This window comes from Ranitomeya variabilis, chromosome 3 (assembly GCF_051348905.1).
Source record: "Ranitomeya variabilis isolate aRanVar5 chromosome 3, aRanVar5.hap1, whole genome shotgun sequence".
Taxonomy (NCBI): domain Eukaryota; kingdom Metazoa; phylum Chordata; class Amphibia; order Anura; family Dendrobatidae; genus Ranitomeya; species Ranitomeya variabilis.
Genome location: NC_135234.1, coordinates 400,025,393 through 400,048,979, shown reverse-complemented (window position 1 = coordinate 400,048,979; position 23,587 = coordinate 400,025,393). Strand labels below are relative to the sequence as shown.

The window sequence follows — 23,587 nt, the reverse complement described above, 5'->3', positions numbered from 1 at the left end:
GTGTTGTGATCTTGCTCACCTTAGAGCCAGTTAGGGTTTTTGCTTGCTGCTTGGCTTCCAGCATCTGTATTTTGTCATGTGTGTGGTTAGCACAGCTGAGTTACAGAGCAAGTCCAACCACAGAGCCTTTTTGCTCCCCTGTGAGTTCTACAGGGTTTTGTTATAGTTAACTAGCGCCAGCGTAGCATTTTCCTTTTGACTCTGTGTCTATTCTGTTACTGTGTGCAAGTGACACAGCTCTATTGCAGAGCATCTATTCCGTTACTGTGTGCGAGTGACACAGCTCTGTAACAGAGCATCTGTTTTGTTTTTCATGTTCATGTTGCATGTTCATTTCTGGTGCTGTTCACTGAGTGGCATTTAACTCAGTGTGTCCAAGCGATCGCTTGCTGTGTATTCCGCCATTGTTCACATTAGCTGCAGTTTAACATCTCTGCACGTTGGACCCGGGTTGCGATTGTGCTTTATTATTTATTTTATTTAGTGCAAGCCCTCCAAACCGAACAGTATGTCCCATTACATTTGGTGTAGAAGTAACATAGTATTTCAGAAAACAAACATCATACTAACAGTAAAATATGGTGGTGGTGTGATAGCCTGGGGCTATTTTGCTGCTTCAGAACTTGTAAGACTTGCTGTGGTAAATGGAACCATGAATTCTGCTGTCTACCAAAAAATCCTGAAGGAGAATATCTAGGCATCTGTTCATGAACTCAAGCTGAAGTGATCTTGGGTTATGCAGCAGGACAATGAACATTCCAGTAAGTCCACCTCTGAATGGCTTAAGAAAAACAAAATTAAGACTTTGGAGTGGCCTAGTCAAAGTATTGACCTTAATCCGATTGAGATGCTGTGGCATGACCTTAAAAAGGCAGTTAATGCTCCTAAACCCTCCAATATGGCTTAATTACAACAATTCTGCAAAGAGGTGTGGGCCAAAATTCTTTCAGCGTTGCAAAAAACTCATTTTCAGTTATCGCAAATGCTTGATTGCAGTTGTTGCTGCTAAGCGTGGCCCAACCAGTTATTAGGTTTAGAAGGCAATCACTTTTTCACTTTTTGTAGGTATGGATTCTTTTTCCCTAACAATAAAGACCTTCATTTAAAAACTGCATTTTGTGATAACTTATGTAATCTTTGTCTAATATTTACATTTCTTTGTTTAATGATCTTAAACATTTAAGTGTGACAAATATGCAAAAGAATAGGAAATCAAAAAGGGGCAAACACTTTTTCACACAACTGTATACTAGGCACCAAGAGAACTGTATAATTATGGGAACAGTTAAAGGCAAAACTCAATAGACAATATTGCAAACAACAACCCCTACTAGCTGATTAGAGCAAGAAAAAAAAGGGGGCAAAACGAGTATCTTGCACCAAGTAATTAAATTTTATTCAAGAAATACAATAAATAATGAACAGAATAATACTCCCGAAGCAGGAATAGGGGGATCCTAAGTTAGCTTATCAACAACCGTAGTGGGAAAAGGGATTGTAGTACAGCCACCTCATTTGTAGAATAAATAATAATTCAGTAAGGTTAAATTAATTAAAAATGTACCAACAACCACACGAATCAAAGGCTATTTTATAGCCAGATAAACTATTCCAATGCATGAAATATGAAACAACTCTAGTGCACAATTTATTAAACCATGTTCTCATGCGAGGCAATGATATTAAACAGTGTTCTCATGTGAGATAGTGATAGCAGCATGTGGCTATTTGTATGTGCCAGTGTAGAGGTAAAGTGCCAATAGTGTAAGACCGCAAGTGGGCTCAAAATGAAAAGGTTAAACAATTAATGCAAAAGATAGGCAAATACTTACTGGCAAAGTATAATTATAAAGCCCACAACCTGTTGCCCCTACGCGCGTTTCAATGTATCTTCATCAGGAGTTGCCTGATGAAGTTGGAATTAAAAGTTGGAAAATTGCAAAATTTTCACAAGATTTCACGTTTTCACAAATAAACAGAAAAACTATCGTCCTAAATTTACCACAAACATACAGTGCAATGTGTTACAAGAAAACAGTCTTAGAATCACTGGGATCTGTTGAAGCGCTCCAGAAGTATTACTACATAAAGTGACATTGGTTGTAAAATTTGGCCTGGTCAGCAAGGTGAAAACAGGATGGGCGGTGAAAGAGTTAAAGGAAACCAGTCACAGTGAAAATACAGTCTAATCTGTGGTCATGATGCAATAGAGCAGGTGGAGCTTTGCAGATTGATATATAGTTTTGTGAGAAAATATTCAGCATAACCTGTGTTTTAATCATTTCACACTCTGCTCAGCTACCACTGCTCTATAATGTGGTGCTTACAGATTGGATTGCATTTTCATGGTGACAGGTAGAGAACACTACTAAGTATAAACACTAGGGTGGTGCTTAGTTTCGAAAGTATGTTTTCTTCAGAAGGTACCCCTTGATTCTGTTTCTGTATGTAATCTAAACATGCAGAAAATAATTCAGCCAGATGCCCACAGATTTAGGGGTCCCTACTTACCATCAAACTTTCTAGATTTTTACCATGGCCGAGTCCCATATACGCCTCATTTAAAAGATCTGGTTGTGGCAGGACAGAGCAAATTTTGCTCAATATAGCCTGACGTTAATAACACCCTTCTTCTCCAGCTTGCTCAGCCAATCAGTCCTGTCCTCTGATTAGGATTAATGTACTGTATCTTACCGAGAAGCACTGTCTGTTTCTGTTTGCATCAGTCCCTGTACACCATAATCCCTTTACAGGGGTTCAAAAATAAAACTTCAAACATAGCAGCTAGAACTGCAGTTTGTCAAAGCCAACAGCCAGAAGCGAAACAGACTTGTGGCTTATTGGACAAATGTCTATTGATATAACAAGAATACCTGAAGACAAGGAGTTTTTGCTAGCTCAAAGACCGAGACAAACTGTACGCCATGGAAAAATGGGAGGTGTTGACAAAGAGTTTAAGAAAAACCAAGACATTTTGAAGAAAGAGGCAAATTACAAGAAAAGTATAGCAAAAGAGAGACAAGAAAGAAGTGCTAGAGAGGAAAAGGTGGTGTTGCAGTAATCTTCTGATAAAGTAGATACAGATATGGAAGACAATGAAACATATGAAGCATCAGACGTACTGCCATCAGCAAAATGAGCCAAAACAGGAAGAGTCAGAGTAATAAATGACAAACTGTCAGCAAGCCTTGACTTGGCCAAAGTTAGTGACAAAAATGCAGCATTAAGTCTCACACAAACCCTTCTCCACCTTGGCCATGATTCTGGAGATTTCAATGTAGATCATTCATCAATTCATAGAGAAAGAAAGAAACGCTGTCAGATAATGGTTCAAAACCAGAAACAGGAGTTTCAGCCAACTGTACATTTTAACAATTCACTGGGATAGAAAGGTCTTAGAAAACATCAGCGGCAGAAAACTGTACATCGTCTTCCCATTCTGGTATAAGGAGCTGGCATTGATCAGTTGCTTGGACCTTCAAAGCTTGCCAAAGGAACAGGTGAAGCTTGTGCTAATTCTGTTTATGCTTCAGCAGCGACCTGGAATGTTACTGACAATGGGAACTGCATGTCAATGGGAACTGCAGGAACGGTGCCTGGAAACTTGTACAGCAGAAGCTTGGCAAGGACATGCTGAGGTTTGCATGCCACCATCATATTCCACAAATAGTGCTGGAAGAAGAGGTTGTTCATTGCCTTGGTCCATCAAAAGGTCCAGAAAAAAATGATCAGCAGGTTCAAGAACAACTGGCATATCATTGACTTGACTACCTTTCAGACAGCACTATCAGATCAGATCATGTCAACAGCACTTGCCCACATTGCAGCTGTAATCATAGCCTTTGTGGAGATGCAACTGTTTCAATACCAACCGTGCCAGGACCACCAAGAATTATTGAAGTTAACAATCATTCTTCCTGGTGGTGTTTCATCTAGAAGAATTTATTTCATTCATAGCCCCAGCTGGACTTCACCGAGCCAGATGGATGGAAAAGGCCATCTATGCGCTAAAAATGTGGATGTTCAGGTGTCAGTTCATGCTGACAAATAAGGAAGAAAAGTCTATCACAGATATCTGTCAGTTCACTGTTTTGATTTATGTGATTGTGTGGTTCCTGGCGCCATCAGCTGCATGCAACGATCTCCAGCTGCTCAAGGACATCTATCTGTACAAGGAACAGAGCAACTCAGTGTCAGAAGACGCCATGAAGGTGAAAAGATACTTATGGTACTTGTCCGAGGAACTGAAATTATATATACTGTGACCATATTACGGATTTTGGAGGGATATGTAAATAATCAGACAAATTGGGGAGACCCCAAGTGGAACTCACAAACAAGCCCTAGAACTTAGCTTTTATTAATATTAAGTTTAGAATAGTGGTGAAGATAGGAAATTATACATTTTGTCCCTATACTGTCTAAATCATTATTATTGTGTATAAAGGCATAGCCAAGATTAACATGCGGTGACTCCTCGAGGTGTCAACTCTGCTAGCTCGTTAGCACAGATTCGTTTGAGAGCACGGGACAAAATGTACAATTTCCTATCTATCCTTCTATTTTAAATTTAATATGTGTCAAAGCTAAGATTTAGGGTTTGTTAGTGAGGGTTCCTGTTGGGATATTCCCAACTTGCCTGATTGTCCGAGGAATTGATCACTTTATCCTTGTTTGATGATCGATGATACTGTGTCAAATGACATAAAACGTCTAATGGTGACAGCTCTACAAACACCAGCTGCAGATCATCCTCCAAAGAGGATAACTGTCGATTCAGCATAAGTTTTCACGAAGAACATGGAATACTTTGTCACTCAGAAAACCTACAGGTTCTTTAGCATCACCAGCATGTCAGCGGCGTTCCTGTCCAACGATGTAGATCTATGGTCTGCGGATGAAGGCTATCAGGCTGACAAGAAAACAGTCACTGGTTTGAGAGTTACTATTGACACTGCAGAACGAGGAGTAGCACTGATGGAAGAATATAACAAGTTGCACAAAACTATGGAGATAGAACAAAAAAGACATTCATGGACTGCAAATAATAAGTGACACTGTCAAACAAGTATTTAACTGTCAGGCAACAAAAGTAACTGTTTTTGTTGAGAAATAAACATGATTTGTTCACATGACTACATATACAAGTGCTTCTCATAAAATTAGAATATCATCAAAAAGTAAATGTTTTCAGTTCTTCAATACAAAAAGTGAAACTCATATATTATATAGTCATTACAAACAGAGTGATCTATTTCAAGTGTTTATTTCTGTTAATGTTGATGATTATGGCTTACAGCCAATGAAAACCCAAAAGTCATTATCTCAGTAAATTAGAATAATTAGCAAAAAACAACCTGCAAAAGCTTCCTAAGCATTTAAAAAAGTCCCTTAGACTGTTTCAGTAGGCTCCACAATCATGTGGAAGACTCAGTGCTGACTTGACAGATGTCTAGAAGTCAGTCATTGCCACACTCCACAAGGAGGGTAAGCCACAAAAGGTCTTTGCTATAGAAGCTGGCTGTTCACAGAGTGCTGTATCCAAGCATATTAATGGAAAGTTGAGTGGAAGGAAAAAATGTGGTCGAAAAAGGTGCTCAAGCAACCGGGATAACCGCAGCCTTGAATGGATTGTTAAGAAAAAGCCATTAAAAAATTTGGGGGAGATTCACAAGGAGTGGAGTGCTGCTGGAGTCATTGCTTCCAGAGCCACCACACACAGATGTATCCAGGACATGGGTTACAAGTGTCACATTCCTTGTATCAAACCACTCTGTTATGACCTGGTGGTTAAGAGGCCATACTGATATGACCTGGTGGCTAAAACGCAACATGGAACGAGCTCTGAGAAGGTGGTATCTCTACTGACAACAGTCCCTAATCCTAACAACAACACTAGTAATAGCCGTGGGTTGTTCCTGACTCTCCCTAGACACCTCTTCACAGCCTAAGAACTAACTACCTCTAAGGAAGGAAATAAAAAGCTATCTTGCCTCAGAGAAAACCCCAAAAGGAAAGACAGCCCCCCACAAATATTGACTGTGAGTGAAGAGGGAAATGACGTACACAGAAATGAAATCAGATTTCAGCAAAGGAGGCCAATACTAAACTTGATAGACAGAGAGAAAAGGATACTGTGCGGTCAGTATTAAAAACTACAAAATCCACGCAGAGTTTACAAAATGAACTCCACACCGACTCACGGTGTGGAGGGGCAAATCTGCTTTCCCAGAGCTTCCAGCTAGCCTGAATATGACATAGTGACAAGCTGGACAAAAAGAGACATATATGCAGAGCAATAGAGTCCAGGCAAATGGACAAACAAAAACTTAGCAAAAACTTATCTTTTGCTGACAAGGACAGGCCATATGAGAAATCCAAGGAGAGAACCAAATCCAACCAAGAACATTGACAGCTGGCATGAACTAAAGCCCAGAGCAGGTTTAAATAACAAACCCAGGCAAGGCGATTAGTGAAGGCAGCTGCCACAGCTACCTAAAGGAGCAGCAGTTCCACTCGAAACCACCAGAGGGAGCCCAAGGGCAGAACTCACAAAAATACCATAAGCAACCACAGGAGGGAGCTCCAGAACGGAATTCACAACAGTACCCCCCCCCTTGAGGAGGGGTCACCGAACCCTCACCAGAGCTCCCAGGCCGATCAGGACGAGCCAAATGGAAAGCATGAACCAAATCGGCAGCATGAACATCGGAGGCAACAACCCAAGAATTATCCTCCTGGCCATAACCCTTCCACTTGACCAGATATTGAAGCTTCCGTCTTGAAAAACGAGAATCCAAAATCTTCTCCATCACATATTCCAATTCCCCCTCAACCAACACCGGAGCAGGAGGGTCAACGGAGGGAACCATAGGTACCACATATCTCCGCAAAAAAGATCTATGGAACACATTATGAATGGAAAAGGAAGCTGGAAGGGCCAAACGAAAAGACACCGGATTGATAATTTCAGAAATCTTATAAGGCCCAATAAAGCGAGGCTTGAACTTAGGGGAAGAAACCTTCATAGGAACATGACGAGAAGACAACCAGACCAAATCCCCAACACGAAGCCGGGGACCAACACACCGACGACGGTTAGCAAAACGTTGAGCCTTTTCCTGAGACAACGTCAAATTGTCCACCACATGAGTCCAAATTTGCTGCAACCTGTCCACCACAGAATCCACACCAGGACAGTCAGAAGGCTCAAGCTGCCCCGAAGAAAAACGAGGATGAAAACCAAAATTACAAAAGAAAGGCGAAACCAAGGTAGCCGAACTAGCCCGATTATTAAGGGCAAACTCGGCCAACGGCAAAAAGGTCACCCAATCATCCTGATCTGCAGACACGAAGCATCTCAAATAGGTTTCCAAGGTCTGATTGGTTCGCTCCTTTTGGCCATTTGTCTGAGGATGGAATGCTGAAGAAAAAGACAAATCAATGCCCATGCTAGCACAAAAGGACCGCCAAAACCTAGAAACAAACTGGGAACCTCTGTCAGACACAATATTCTCCGGAATACCATGCAAACGAACCACATGCTGAAAAAATAATGGAACCAAATCAGGAGGAAGGCAACTTAGGCAACGGTACCAAATGGACCATCTTAGAAAACCAGTCACAAACCACCCAGATGACAGACATCTTCTGAGAAACAGGAAGATCAGAAATAAAATCCATGGAAATATGCGTCCAGGGCCTCTCAGGAATAGGCAAAGGCAAAAGCAACCCACTAGCACGGGAACAGCAAGGCTTAGCCCGAGCACAGGTCCCACAGGACTGCACAAACGAACGCACATCCCGCGACAAGGAAGGCCACCAAAAGGACCTAGCCACCAAATCTCTGGTACCGAAAATCCCAGGGTGACCAGCCAACACCGAACAATGAACCTCAGAAATTACCCTGCTAGTCCATCTATCAGGAACAAACAGTTTCCCCACAGGACAGCGGTCAGGTTTATCAGCCTGAAACTCCTGAAGTACCCGCCGCAAATCAGGGGAGATGGCAGAAAGAATCACCCCCTCCTTGAGGATCCCAGCCAGCTCAAGAACTCCTGGAGAATCAAGCAAAAAACTCCTAGAAAGGGCATCAGCCTTCACATTCTTAGATCCCGGAATATACGAGACCACAAAATCAAAACGTGAGAAAAACAGAGACCACCGAGCTTGTCTAGGATTCAACCGCTTAGCAGACTCGAGGTAAATCAGATTCTTATGATCAGTCAAGACCACCACACGATGCTTGGCTCCCTCAAGCCAATGTCGCCACTCCTCAAATGCCCACTTCATAGCCAACAACTCCCGATTGCCGACTTCATAATTATGCTCAGCAGGCGAAAACTTTCTGGAGAAGAAAGCACATGGTTTCATCAAAGAGCCATCAGAATTTCTCTGAGACAAAACAGCGCCTGCCCCAATCTCAGAAGCATCAACCTCAACCTGAAAAGGGAGAGAAACATCTGGCTGACGCAACACAGGGGCAGAAGTAAAACGATGTTTAAGCTCCTCAAAGGCCTCAACAGCCGCAGAGGACCAATTCATCACATCAGCACCCTTCCTCGTCAAATCGGTCAGAGGCTTCACCACACTAGAAAAATTAGCAATAAAGCGGCGATAAAAATTGGGAAAGCCCAAAAATTTCTGAAGGCTCTTTATAGATGTAGGTTGAGTCCAATCATGAATGGCCTGGACTTTAACAGGGTCCATTTCAATAGCCGAGGGAGAAAAAATGAAACCCAAAAAAGAAACCTTCTGAACTCCAAAGAGGCACTTAGACCCCTTCACAAACAACGCATTAGCACGAAGGACCTGAAATACCATCTTAACCTGCTTCACATGAGACTCCCAATCATCGGAGAAAACCAAAATATCATCCAAATACACAATCATGAATTTATCCAGATAATTCCGGAAGATATCATGCATAAAGGACTGAAATACCGATGGAGCATTAGAGAGCCCGAATGGCATCACAAGATATTCAAAATGGCCTTCGGGCGTATTAAATGCTGTTTTCCATTCATCACCTTGTTTAATACGCACGAGATTATACGCCCCTCGAAGGTCGATTTTAGTAAACCAACTGGCACCCTTAATCCGAGCAAACAAATCAGAAAGTAAAGGTAAAGGGTACTGGAATTTGACAGTGATCTTATTGAGAAGGTGATAATCTATACAGGGTCTCAAGGAGCCATCCTTCTTGGCAACAAAAAAGAATCCCGCTCCCAACGGTGACGAAGACGGGCGAATATGCCCCTTCTCCAAGGACTCCTTCACATAACTCCGCATAGCGGCATGCTCTGGCACAGACAGATTGAAAAGTCGGCCCTTAGGGAACTTACAGCCAGGAATCAAATTAATGGCACAATCGCAGTCCCTATGAGGAGGCAGGGAACTGGACTTGGGCTCATCAAATATATCCTGGAAATCCGACAAAAACTCAGGAACTTCAGAAGAAGGGGACGAGGAAATGGACATCAAAGGAATATCACTATGTATCCCCTGACAACCCCAACCAGTTACAGACATAGATCTCCAATCCAGCACTGGATTATGTACCTGTACCCATGGAAAACCCAGCACAACAACATCATGCAAATTATGCAACACCAAAAAGCGAATATTTTCCTGATGTGCTGGAGCCATGTACATGGTTAACTGTGTCCAGTACTGAGGTTTATTCTTGGCCAATGGCGTAGCATCAATCCCCCTTAAGGGAATAGGGCTTTGCAAAGGCTCCAAGGAAAAACCACAGCGCTTGGCAAATTCCAAGTCCATTAAGTTCAGGGCAGCGCCAGAATCCACAAATGCCATAACAGAAAAGAACGACAATGAGCAAATCAGGGTAACAGAAAAGAGAAATTTAGGCTGTACAGTACTAATGGTAACAGACCTAGGGACCCTCTTAGTACGCTTAGGGCAATCAGAAATAGCATGAGCAGAATCACCACAGTAAAAACACAGGCCATTCTGACGTCTGAATTTCTGCCTTTCTGCTCTAGTCAAAATCCTATCACATTGCATAGGCTCAGGACTCTGCTCAGAGGACACTGCCATATGGTGCACCACCTTGCGCTCGCGCAAGCGCCGATCAATCTGAATGGCCAAAGACATTGACTCATTCAGACCAGCAGGCGTAGGAAACCCCACCATAACATCTTTCAGGGCTTCAGAAAGACCCTTTCTGAAAATAGCTGCCAGGGCATACTCATTCCATTTTGTGAGCACAGACCACTTTCTAAATTTCTGGCAGTATACTTCTGCTGCTTCCTGACCCTGACACAGAGCCAGCAAAGTTTTTTCTGCCTAATCCACAGAATTAGGCTCGTCATACAGCAATCCGAGCGCTTGAAAAAATGCGTCAATATTGAGCAATGCAGGATTTCCTGGCTCAAGGGAGAATGCCCAGTCCTGCGGGTCGCCACGCAGCAAAGAAATAACAATCTTCACCTGCTGAATGAGGTCACCAGAGGAACGGGGTCTCAGAGCAAAAAACAATCTGCAATTATTTTTAAAGTTCAAAAATTTAGATCTATCCCCAGAAAATAAATCAGGAATAGGAATTCTAGGCTCTAATACCGGAGTCTGGACAACATAATCTTGGATACTCTGTACCCTTGCAGCGAGTTGATCCACGCGCAAGGAAAGACCCTGAACCTCCATATCAGTACCAAAATCCTGAACCACCCAGAGATTAAGGGGAAAAAAAAGACAAAACAAGCTACAAAGGAAAAAAAAATGACTCAGAACTTTCTTTTCCCTCTTTTGAGATGCATTTAACACATTGTGGGCCAGCTGTACTTTTATGACCTGGTGGTTAAGAGGCCATACTGATATGACCCGGTGGCTAAAACGCAACATGGAATGAGCTCTGAGAAGGTGGTATCTCTACTGACCGCAGTCCCTAATCCTAACAACAACACTAGTAATAGCCGTGGGATGTTTCTGACTCTCCCTAGACACCTCTTCACAGCCTAAGAACTAACTACCCCTAAAGAAGGAAATAGAAAGCTATCTTGCCTCAGAGAAAACCCCAAAAGGAAAGACAGCCCCCCACAAATATTGACTGTGAGTGAAGAGGGAAATGACGTACACAGAAATGAAATCAGATTTCAGCAAAGGAGGCCAATACTAAACTTGATAGACAGAGAGAAAAGGATACTGTGCGGTCAGTATTAAAAACTACAAAATCCACGCAGAGTTTACAAAATGAACTCCACACCGACTCACGGTGTGGAGGGGCAAATCTGCTTTCCCAGAGCTTCCAGCTAGCCTGAATATGACATAGTGACAAGCTGGACAAAAAGAGACATATATGCAGAGCAATAGAGTCCAGGCAAATGGACAAACAAAAACTTAGCAAAAACTTATCTTTTGCTGACAAGGACAGGCCATATGAGAAATCCAAGGAGAGAACCAAATCCAACCAAGAACATTGACAGCTGGCATGAACTAAAGCCCAGAGCAGGTTTAAATAACAAACCCAGGCAAGGCGATTAGTGAAGGCAGCTGCCACAGCTACCTAAAGGAGCAGCAGTTCCACTCGAAACCACCAGAGGGAGCCCAAGGGCAGAACTCACAAAAATACCATTAGCAACCACAGGAGGGAGCTCCAGAACGGAATTCACAACACCACTCATGACCAATAGACAATGCCAGAAGCGTCTTACCTGGGCCAAGGAGAAAAAGAACTGGACTTTTGCTCGGTGGACCAAGGTGTTGTTTTCAGATGAAAGTAAACTTTGCATTTCATTTGGAAATCAAGGACCCAGAGTCTGGAGGAAGAGTGGAGATGAACACAATCCAAGCTGCTTGAGGTTTAGTGTGACGTTTCCACAATCAGTGATGGTTTGGGGAGCCATGTCATCTGCTGGTGTAGGTCCACTGTGTTTTATCAAGACCAAAGTCAGTGCAGCCGTTTACCAGGAAATTTTAGAGCACTTCATGCTTCCCTCTGCTGACAATCTATTTGGGGATGGAAATTTCATTCTCCAGCAGGACTTGGCACCTGTCCACACTGCCAAAAGTACCAATACCTGGTTTAAAAACAACAGTATCACTGTACTTGATTGGCCAGCAAACTTGTCTGACCTTAACCCCATAGAGAATCTAGAGGAAGATGAAAAACAACAGACCCAACAAGGCAGATGAGCTAAAGGCTGCTTTCAAAGCAACCTGGGCTTCCATAACACCTCAGCAGTGCCACAGGCTGATCGCCTCCATGCCACGCCAGATTGATGCGGTAATTGATGCAAAAGGATCCCCAACCAAATGTTGAGTGCATTTACTGAACATACATTTCAGTAGGCCAACATTTCGGATTATAAAACCATTTTTGTATCTGGTGTTATAAAGTATTCTAATTTACTGAGATAATGACTTTTGGGTTTTCATTGGCTGTAAGCCATAATCATCAACATTAACAGAAATAAACACTTGAAATAGATCACTCTGTTTGTAATGACTCTATATAATATATGAGTTGCACTTTTTGTATTTAAGAACTGAAATTAACTTTTTGATGATATTCGAATTTTGTGAAAAGCACCTGTATCTTGATTGGTAGGGAGTCGGGACCTGTAAAATTGAAAAGATTTTTAAAAGGTTTGTAGTTTTTTAATTTTTTTGCCCAAATTATCATTTCAGAGGGTGCCCCGTCAAAAAATTGAATATATATATATTTTTTTCTTACATTAAGAACCACCCTAGTGAACACCCTCTTATAATTTAAACTCATGTTAAATAGTTGTCAGCACACAGCTGCCATCAATTCAAAGTATCATTAACCCAAGGTAACGTTTGGCTGTTTTAGTATGATTTTCATTACATTCTCTTAGTTGCATTTTGCAGCAAAACCCATGATCCCTAAAACCAGATGCAACGGGATGTCATAATAGAAAGTTATCAAGAGAAGTGTAGAAAAAAATTCTAAAAACTCTGAGGCATGAGATACAGTATATCATGGAGTACTGTGAAGATGGACACCATGAAGTGACCTAAATGTGTCACCACAGTCACATTACTTAGATCTGGTCATTATTCAAAAACTGCTCACCGGGCCCCTACCAGCGCTGCGGCTGTTTAACGCTATTGATGTGCGCGCCCGCACGTCAATAGTTAACAGCCACCAGCCAATCGGAGGCTGGCAGCTGACATCAGCCACAGCGCGCACATCGCCGGCATCTGATGTCATTGTCAGTCGCCGGTGAGTGCGCGCTTCAGCTGCGAGGAGGGAGCTTCGCCGAAGGAGCGCGGACAGGTGAGGAGAACTTTTTTGTTATTGCGAACGGCAATCCGGGGGGACCGGGCTAGTATGCTGGACACACTGGAGGCAATATGCTGGACACACTGGGGGCAATATGATGGACACACTGGGGCAGAGATGCTGGACACACTGTGGGCAATATGCTGGACACACTGGGGGCAATATGCTGGAGACACTGGGGGCAATATGCTGGAGACACTGGGGGCAATATGCTGGACACACTGGGGCAATATGCTGGAGACACTGGGGCAGATTGCTGGACACACTGGGGGCAATATGCTGGACACACTGGGGCAGGATGCTGGACACATTGGGGGCAGAGATGCTGGACATTGGAGGCAGAGATGCTGGACATTGGGGGCAGAGATACTGGACACTGGGGCAGAGATGCTGGACATTGGGGAAGAGATGCTGGACACACTGGGGGCAGAGATGCTGGACACACTGGGGGCAGGACTGGAGACAGATGGGGCAGGATTGGAGACATGGGCAGAATGTAGATACGGGGCATGATTGGAGACACGGGGCAGAATGAAAGACATGGGGCAGGATTCGAGACAGATCGTGCAGGATCATGGGGCAGGATGGATACGATGGAGACTGATGGGGCAGAATGGATACTCATGAGGGCAGGATGGGAGAACATATGGCTGGAGCCAGGAATGAGATACACAGGGCCAGGATGGGGGATACTATTATTACCATAGGGGCTAGTTAAGGGATATTATTACTGCAGTGATGTATTTATTTTATTTTTTGAGGACACTGTTTTAAATGGGGGGGGGGCGGTCCTGTTACTGTGTAGAGTGACAGTATGTTGCCTTTTTTTCTTCATGTGGTGTAATGTAGAAGTTAGGAAAAATTAAGTAATGTGTTCTGCAAGCGGAGCTCGAGATAACTGGGTTATTTCCTGCAGAGACGAGTCCTGGCTGGATGAAGTGATGGCGGTCTGTGCTGGATGAAAGATGAAGGACTTCACCTACAGACGTCACTGGTGAGTCAGTGTTACCTATACACTGACCCTATACACTGTATACTATATACAAAGGTCCTGTGTATAATGTCACCGGTGATCACTGTATTACCTCTACACAGACACTGCATACCAATTACAGATCTCCTGTGAATACTGGCACTTATGGTGATAGTATTGTGTTTTGTTTTTGTTTTTTCTTCTTAACTGAAGGGTACATTGACTAGATTAATGGATCTTTGACAGGTTATAGTTTCACACAGCAACTATTTTTCTGGAATAATCTGGTTCAGGTATATGATGACCCCGTCGCATGACCCTGTCACATGACCCCATCACATGACCCCGTCACATGACGGGGGGCCCACAGTGTCTGAACAGCCCGGGGCCCTGGCTACCCTTAATCCACCCCTGACATCACCTCCACTGATTGGCAGCTTTCTGTCTTTGCACAGTGCACGCAGAAATCTGCCAATTAGTTGTGTGGGTGAAATTATACAGAGCTCAACATTCATAGAAGTGGTAGATCTGCAGCAGATAAAACAGGGATTTTATCAAAACTGCAGGAAAGTAAATGATACATTACTGGAATCAAGGGCTCTGCCCCTCTATCATGTTGCTACTCGATGGGGTAGCAAAAGCCTTTTGACAAGATTCCCTTTAATGTACTAAAAATAATTTGTATATAAATCAGATTGGGTTAGACTATTCCAGCATTTGTGAATTATGTATGTGTTATGTTTATGTTTTTAACAGATAGTGGTCTTCAGTGGGTACGTGTACTATCAGTAAAGTGATCCTCAAAGTAGATAAAGCAACAAAATCATCAGTACTCAACTCTTCCTGGGTCCACCCGCTGTGCCCAGTCACTGCAAGTTACTGAGCGCAGTGTTGCATGCACTGAGATCAGTGTCATGTGTCATCAACCTTTGCATAAGAACTGAACTTAATTATTTTAATATCTTTAAAGGGAACCTGTCCCCCCCCCAGGCGTTTGTAACTAAAAGAGCCACCTTGTGCAGCACTAATGCTGCATTTGGACAAGGTGGCTCTTTTAGTTATGCTCCTTGCCCACGCTGAAATAAACACTTATAAAATGTGCCCCCTCATACCGTGAAATCACCAGGGAGGCGGGACTTTCCTTCCTAATCAGACGCAGCACAGCCGTCATTCCTACCCCCTTGGCGCCAGGCGCCGCCTCCTCAGTGTTATTTGAATCTGTCCCGGAGCCTGCACTGCTATGTTATCCCTTGGCCATGCGCAGTGAGCGCTGCCCGTCTTCTGACATCATTTGATGTCAGGCTGACTGCGCCTGTGCGGCCGCGCTGCCCGAGATCCCGCCCCGCAGTGTCTTCTGATTTATTCATACTGCGGGGCTGGGATTCATCAGCGTCAGCTGATCCCTAATCAAATGCCACGGAGATTAGGGATCAGCTGACGCCGCACAGTCTGAAGAAGGCGGAGGGAGATGAGTGAGAGGCGAAGATATGCACTGCGCATGCCCAGGAATCCCAGCCCCGCAGTGTGAATAAACCAGAAGATCTCGGGCAGCGTGGCCGCAAAGGCGCAGTCAGCCTGACATAAAATGCTATCAGATGATGGGCAACGCTCACTGCGCATGCCCAAGGGATAAAATAGCAGCACAGGCTCCGGGACAGATTCAAACAACGCTGAGGAGGCGGCGCCTGGCGCCAAGGGGGTAGGAATGACAGTTATGCTGCGTCTGATTAGGAAGGAAAGTCCCGCCTCCCTGGCGATTTCACGGTATGAGGGGGCACATTTTATAAGTGTTTATTTCAGCATGTGCAAGGAGAATAACTAAAAGAGCCTCCTTGTCCAAATGGAGCATTAGTGCTGCACAAGTGGCTCTTTTAGTTACAAATGCCTGGGGGGGGGGGGGGGGGTGACAGGTTCCCTTTAATGGGTAGTGGAGTGGGATGGTTTGCATTTTGGGGTTTTAGTTATATATATATATATATATATATATATATATATATATATACAGTATATACTGTATATAGTTTAAAACGTGTTTTCTTACTGTTTCCTTTTTTAATTAGGGATCTTGAACCAGCGATTGTATAATCTCATATAATATATATTGCAATACCACGATATTGCACTATATAGTAAAAATCACAGTCTCCAAATGCTGGCCTGGCCTGCTAGGAATGGGGTGAGCTTTTCTCTTGAGCCCGCTCCTAATGAGCAGCATGCATGTACAGCGCTCTTGTTAAGTGGTTAAAGTCTCTGGTTCAATTCACATGCCTGTGTTTAATTGCCGACAGCGCATCTGCAAAAAAATCAGAGACGTACATTTTTGTTTCAAATTGTGTTCAAAATCACCATTACAAGTCTAAGGGTGTGTGCACATGTTGCAGATTTGCCTGCAGAATTTTCTGCACAGACTCTGCACCTCTTGGCAGAAAACGCAGGTAAAAATCGGTGCGTTTTTTATGCAGATTTGATGCGGTTTTTTTCATGCGGATTTGTATGCATTTTTATAACCTAAATAAAGATCTATTATTTAAAAAAAAAAAGAATTGTGATGTCATTTCTTTGTCCAACCTCTTATTTTACATACTCCATTGAAGAATAGTGTTTACACACAGACAGACAGACAGACAGACAGACAGACAGACAGATAGAAAAAATGGTACATAAATAGTTAAAGACACACACACACAAAATCTGCACTTCTCTCTACTCCCATGGGCGAGGAGGGCAGTGAATATTTCTCTTTAATAGCGGGCACAGTCGTCACAGCCGCCGGCTTCCTGGAGCTGCCGGGCCATCACGTGTGCCCGCTACTTAAGGGAATGAATATTCACTGTTCTCCATTCCCATGGGCGTGAAGGGCAGTAAATATTCATTCCCTTTAGTAGCGGGCACATCTGATTACCCAGGCACTGCAGCAAGCCAGTGGCTGAAGTTACTGTGCCCGCTATTAAAGAGCAATGAAAATTCACTGCCCTCCACGCCTATGTGGAGAGCAGTGAGTATTCCGTCAGCTGTCCTCTACTTGTAGGCAGCGCATGACATCACTGCCATGCACTGCTTACAAGCATAAATCAGCTGCTGGCATCGGAACAAGACGCTGCAAGGGAGCACAAGGAAAGTAAGTAGGATGGGTTTTTTTTAAATGTTTTTCTGATGAGGGCCATGCATACCAGGCTAGAGATGAGGAGGCCATGCATACCAGGATAGGGATAAGCTGGCCTTGCCTATCAGGATAGGGATGAGGGTGCCATGCCTACCAGGATGGGGATTAGGAGGCCGGGCATACCAGGATAGGGATGAGGGAGCCATGCATACAAGGATTGGGATTAGGAGGCCATGTATACCAGGATAGTTATAAGGGGGCCATGCATACCTGGCTTATACTCTAGTCAATGCGTTTTCCCTGTTTTTTGTAGTAAAATTGGGTGCCTCGACTTATATTCTGGTCGGCTTATTCTCGAGTATATATGGTACATGTATTTCTGCATCTGGCGCTTATATTTGAGAAATAATGAAAATGTTTTTGTATTTTTTTTTATTTGCATACCATTAACATGTCTGTCAATCATGTGATTTCCATTATTCCATGACATTTTCCTTCTTGGTGTTGCAATTTAATGCTCAGTGTATAGTGTTTATAGATCAGATACATGTTATGTTATGTATGGGAATAGGTACTTTAATAAAAACACACAGCAGATGTTTTGCTTACCTTCTTCTATAGCCTCTTGTACTTTTTGAGCATCAGATGAGAGGTATAGGTTTGTATGATATGCTTTCAGATAGCCAATAGGACTGTTACCACCAGTCATACAGAATCTCTCAATAAACAGATCTGAAAAAAGAGGGACATTCAGTAAGAGACTGACATATAGTTTAAAAGATGTTCTTTTTAAAAAGTAACAGTGCACCTCAATCCTTATTTCTTTTGTTAAAGATGATGTTTCACCAACTTTTTACATGCTAAACTGGCCAGATTGTGATGTAGTGGCCGAAGATGTGAAAAAATATGTTTTTTTATTTCTCTTCTCCATAGGAGACATATTAGTCTGTAAAGCTTATATGCTAATTTCCACTACTATGAACACAAAACAATAGGGTATAGGAAAAAAAGCCCAAGAAATGAAGTATATCGTGCCCAAAATCAGTTTATTGCACTTAACAAAAATCATACAACAAGGTAAATGCAACAAAGATAAAAGCAAAGTGCCGCAGTAATATGCGGGGACATACTATATTAAATAAATCAGTCAAAACTTGTGCAAATATAAATGTCAGGGCACTAAAAACTTCATTGTAGAGGGGATAAATAGTTCTCTGTAAATTGAGCAAACCAGAGGCGTAGCTAGGGTTTTGGTTCGGGGCGACGAAGCTTCTGAGTGGGACTGTATGATGGCCCCATAGATAGCCTCCATATAGTATAATGTGCCAGATAGTCCTCAATACAGCACAAGGCAGCACCCCCATAGGCAGACCCTGTAGTATAAGGCAGCACCCCTATAGGCAGACCCTGTAGTATAAGACAGCAACCCTATAGGCAGACCTTGTAGTATAAGACAGCACCCCTATAGGCAGACCTTGTAGTATAAGGCAGTACCCCTATAGGCAGACCCTGTAGTATAAGACAGCACCCCCATAGGCAGACCCTGTAGTATAAGACAGTACCCCTATAGGCAGACCCTGTAGTATAAGACAGCACCCCTATAGGCAGACCCTGTAGTATAAGGCAGCACCCCTATAGGCAGACCTTGTAGTTTAAGGCAGCCCCCATAAAAAAACACAATAAATACTTTTCTTCCTCTTGCTTCCTGTGCTGCGATGAGCTTTCGCTCATCTCCTGACAGAGGGCGCGCCGGGCTGCGACGTCATTGCGCCCGCTATCAGTGTCGGCGACGCCAGGCCAGACGCTGACAGGGGGATGATGGGAGAAGGAGCGTAACGCTCCTTCTCCCATCAATGCAGTGAGCTGTGTTGGCTAGATGCCGGTACAGCTGACCTTGCGATGATGGGCGGGGGGCCCACTCCTGGCACCGGGTCTCTCACTGCCTGCTCAGGGGCCCCATAGTGGCAGAGCAGGGAGATAGATTCTCCCTGCTCTACCGCAGAACGTAACTGCATCAGCGCGCTGCGCGTGCCGATGCAGTTAGAGTAGCATAGCTCTGGGTGGGCCCCCTCTGAGCACCGGGCCTGGGGCGCCCGAACCCTCTGCCCACCGGTAGCTATGCTACTGGAGCAATCTGTTAAACAGGTAGGAGAATAGTTCAAAAGAGGCACCTACATGCTCTTTTGCTGGCAGTAGTATGTCCCTGTCACCCCAACGCACTTTTTCCCTTCTTTGTCAGGGGGTTGTGAGCTTATTTTATACGAGAGGGGGCATTATCAGTGGCAAACATGTAATGACTGAGTGTCTGCTTTTCTGATCTACATGTATCCCACTGGTAACGCCCCCTTTAATTTAAAATAAGCTCTGGAGGCAGATTCTCAGGGTGATCTATGACCAGCCTACAGATCTTAACAACTCATTTGCATATTAAGACACAAGTGGATTTTTCTGGAATAAGATATTAGATCGCAGATATCAAGGTATCAATTTATTCAGCTTCCTACAACCTACATACCCATATAGATGGCTTAAGAGGTTTGATCCTATTGACAAATTCCCTTTAACATATAACATTAATATTACGTTACATAGTGTTTTTTTTTTCCCCTGCATGACACCTCTTGCTTATGATTGGACAACGTCATACAGGGAGAAAAATAAAATATCCCAGTGAAAAATCTCTACTAATGCTCTCTTGGTTATAGTGGTTATTGGCATATAAAGTTTACAAGCTAATATCTCACGTTCAGCCACTTTTTTTTATCATGATGTAGCCAGTTTGCCAAGTAAAATGTGATGAAAGTTTTAATGTTTAATAAAGGTACATCCAAAAACCATTACAAATATGAACCAACCAATACAATAAATCAAGTTATTACAAATATGGAAAAAGAAAATCAATTTTTATTGGTCAATCCAAAAAAAAAAAACAATCATATCATGACAGACACAAATAGAAAAAAACATTTAAAATTCACAAAAGTGTAATGAACTTCTAGTGTCTGACCATGATATAATCAGACATACATCTCACGGGAAACCACACAATTTAGGTATAGGTTTCAACCCATACAGTAAATGGTCTAACAAAATGGGCTGAACTCTAAGGCCAAATGAAGCAAGCTGTGCAATTCCACTTATAAATAAAATCTCAGGGTCAGATTCATTATTTGTGTGGTGAGAGGCGGTGTTTGCCTTGTCTTGTGGTATTCCTTGATGGTTTTGCTCCAAATTCTTCAAAATGGCGCACGTAATTCGTGAAAATGCTCCTTATTGTTGTCTGTACCCGGTTTTGTGGCTTTTAAACACAAAAAAATCACAGGTTGGCCCCCCAAAAAGAAAATGGGAAATATGGAGCAATTGAAGTAAGGTATATGTCCCCACCTGCAGAACCACTCCTTTATTGAGTGTGTCTTGATAATTGCCAATAATTTCCATATGTTGTCTATTCCATTTGCACAACAGCATGTGAAATTGATTGTCAAACAGTGTTGCTTCCTAAGTGGACAGTTTGATTTCACAGAAGTTTGATTTACTTGGAGTTATATTCTGTTGTTTAAGTGTCCCCTTTATTGTTTTGAGCAGTGTATATTACTCTTATAACTTTTTCTGAATTGATGTAATTGGTTCTTATAATTAAGATGTAATTCTTTGGTCAACTTCATAATTTAACTTGCAAGACATTATCAATATTATCATATCTTATACATTTAAAGAGGTATTCCCATTTTGTACATTTATGGCATATCCAAACATTTGTCAAAACTTAGTGGATGGAGGTCCCTCCAACTGAATCTGCATCTGTTTCAAGAACTGGGCCCTGCTGTGCATTGCTGTCAGTGGAGAGGTGGTCAGAATACCCATAGATTTGTATGGAAATGTCAATTAACTGCATTGAAAGCAGCACTTGATGAAGCGACATTCATAAGATGGATAGAGCAGCCATTGGTGGGATTCACAGGATTCACATCTACAATATATTTGAGGTATAAATGTTCTAGATAGGAATATCCCTTTGATATCATGCAATACTGCTCACTGTTATTACACTTATTATGTTAAATAGTGGAATAAGGGATCAAAATAACTACAGTTACATGGTATTTGGTCAAACAAATCTGTAATGCAAGTCATCTGTTACTTCTAGTTTTGCAACTATTTAAGAACTGTGTGACAGCTGCCAATCATCAAAATCAACTAGAAAACCCACTATAAATAGAAATAGCTAGGGTTAGGGTTAGGGATAGGGTTAGGGTCAGGGTTAGGATCCCTAGGGTTAGGGGTAGGGTTAGTGTTAGGGGTAGGGTTTGGATCCCTAGGGTTAGGGTTAGGGGTAGCTTTTTATTAGAAGAATGTCCTGGTCACCAGGTCACTGATAAGCCACCCCCCACCATCAAGGTGATAAAGGGATCCAAACCCTAACCCTACCCCTAACCCTAGGGATCCTAGGGATCCATAGGGATTGGCTATTATGTTGACCTGGTGACCAGGACATTCTTCTAATAAAAAGCTTTGTTAAATGTGGACACCCCTAGATATACGGTATTGCTATAGAGTACTAAAAATATAAACTCGTAGAGTATTCACTGTCATATTGTTAGGGTTAGGGTTAGGGATAGGGTTAGGGGTAGGGTTAGGGTTTGGATCCCTAGGGTTAGGGTTAGGATCCCTTTATCACCTTGATGGTGGGGGGTGGCTTATCAGGGTGTATTCTTGTTTTTTTGTATAAAAACGCATGCGTTTTTAACGCAATCAAACGCATGTGCTTAAAAATGCATGCGTTTACATAGACAGCAATATGGCTTTTTTTTGCGGCAAAAAACGCCTCTAGAAATTACTACATGTTGCATTTCCGCAAAAAAACGCAAGTATAGAAACGACGCATGCGTCGTCAAACGCGGCAAAACGCATGCAAAAAAAACGCATGCGTTTTTTTGCGCAAAAACGCAGCGGCAAAAAACGCAAATGTGAAACCAGCCTTACTGCTACAGAATACTTATTATGGATAATAACATGAACTCATCTGCTTATGTAGGGTCTGACCTAATAGATAAATCCAAGGAAAACAAAAAAGAGAGAATGTCCAAAAGGCCAAACTGAGTGTAAATTTCACACAGTGTATCTGAAATACCAATCAAATATCAACAAATAAAAAACAGCTACATCAGCATCAGAACAGCAGAGCTCCAAATTGTAACCATGTGTGCATTCACAAATACAATACTTAGGACCCGTGATCCATACTGAGCAGTGGGCAAGTATAGATTCTGAACATTGAAACTTTACTGAAAAGAAAGCTCTTGCCTATTATGTTCAGCCGATGTTGGCGCTTAGCTTATTTCTAATTGGATTAATCTTTATCATTTAGTAGGGATAGGGCTTGTTCCCGCGAGCCTATAAATTGGACGTCTGATATCCGATTTTAAATCGAATTGCACACAGGCAGCACACTGACCCTTGTTATTTAATGGGGCTATTAAGATGAGATTTTTCTCATAGAGCAAGTGTCTGTGTAAATAAAATGCAAATTGCCTCTTCAGAGAGGAAGAGACTAGAATTCTAGAGACACCTATTGGAAGTAGCAATGGCGTATAAGTCTCCTCACTCTGACATGCCAGACCTGGCTTTACTCTCCACAAGGAGATACCTTACCCCTTAGATCCCATTCTCAGCCTCTCACCCAGCCAAATCTGATCTCCTACTTTGCAGTGCCAAAAGGGCAAAACACTGTCCCTGAAAATTGAGATTCTGGTTTGGCTTTTTTCCTAAGTCATGTGACAAGGCTCATGAAAGGGTCAATATAGACTTTTAGGATCGCTACTTCCAATAGGTGGCACTAGAGTTCTAGTCCTCTGACTCTCTGAAGAGCAATTTGCATATTTAATTTCCCAGAGGCGCATGCATGGGGTATAAGTCTGACATGCCATGGTTCGATTTACAGACCAGAATTAAATAGTGTCTGTAAATGGCTAGCAGCTCATGCACTCACCCATTAACCAGTAAGTACAAGGAGCTGAACTCTGAGCTAGTAACATACGCAATTTGTGGACATGACCGGCCTAAGTTTTCGTACATCTGATTACGACCTTGGATGAAGCAGCCATAGTGTGGCAACAATGGCCTAAAAAAATGGCAGCTTGCAGATATTGCATTTCTTTAAATAGTGATATTAGTATAGTTAAGAGCTTCATCAATGGTACATAAGGGCACATATTGTGGGGACGTATGATCCATATGTAGCTCA

The 23,587-nt window shown here is 42.7% G+C and overlaps 1 protein-coding gene across 1 annotated transcript in view; it reads right to left on the bottom strand.

Moving 5' to 3' along the window:
• NT5C1A (5'-nucleotidase, cytosolic IA) overlaps positions 1-23,587 on the bottom strand; it is a 74,866-nt gene that overhangs the window by 12,294 nt on the left and 38,985 nt on the right. Inside the window, exon 4 of the mRNA XM_077299625.1 lies at positions 17,953-18,075. Within this exon, the coding sequence (XP_077155740.1) occupies positions 17,953-18,075 (123 nt within the window). The remainder of the gene's footprint in view (positions 1-17,952; positions 18,076-23,587) is intronic.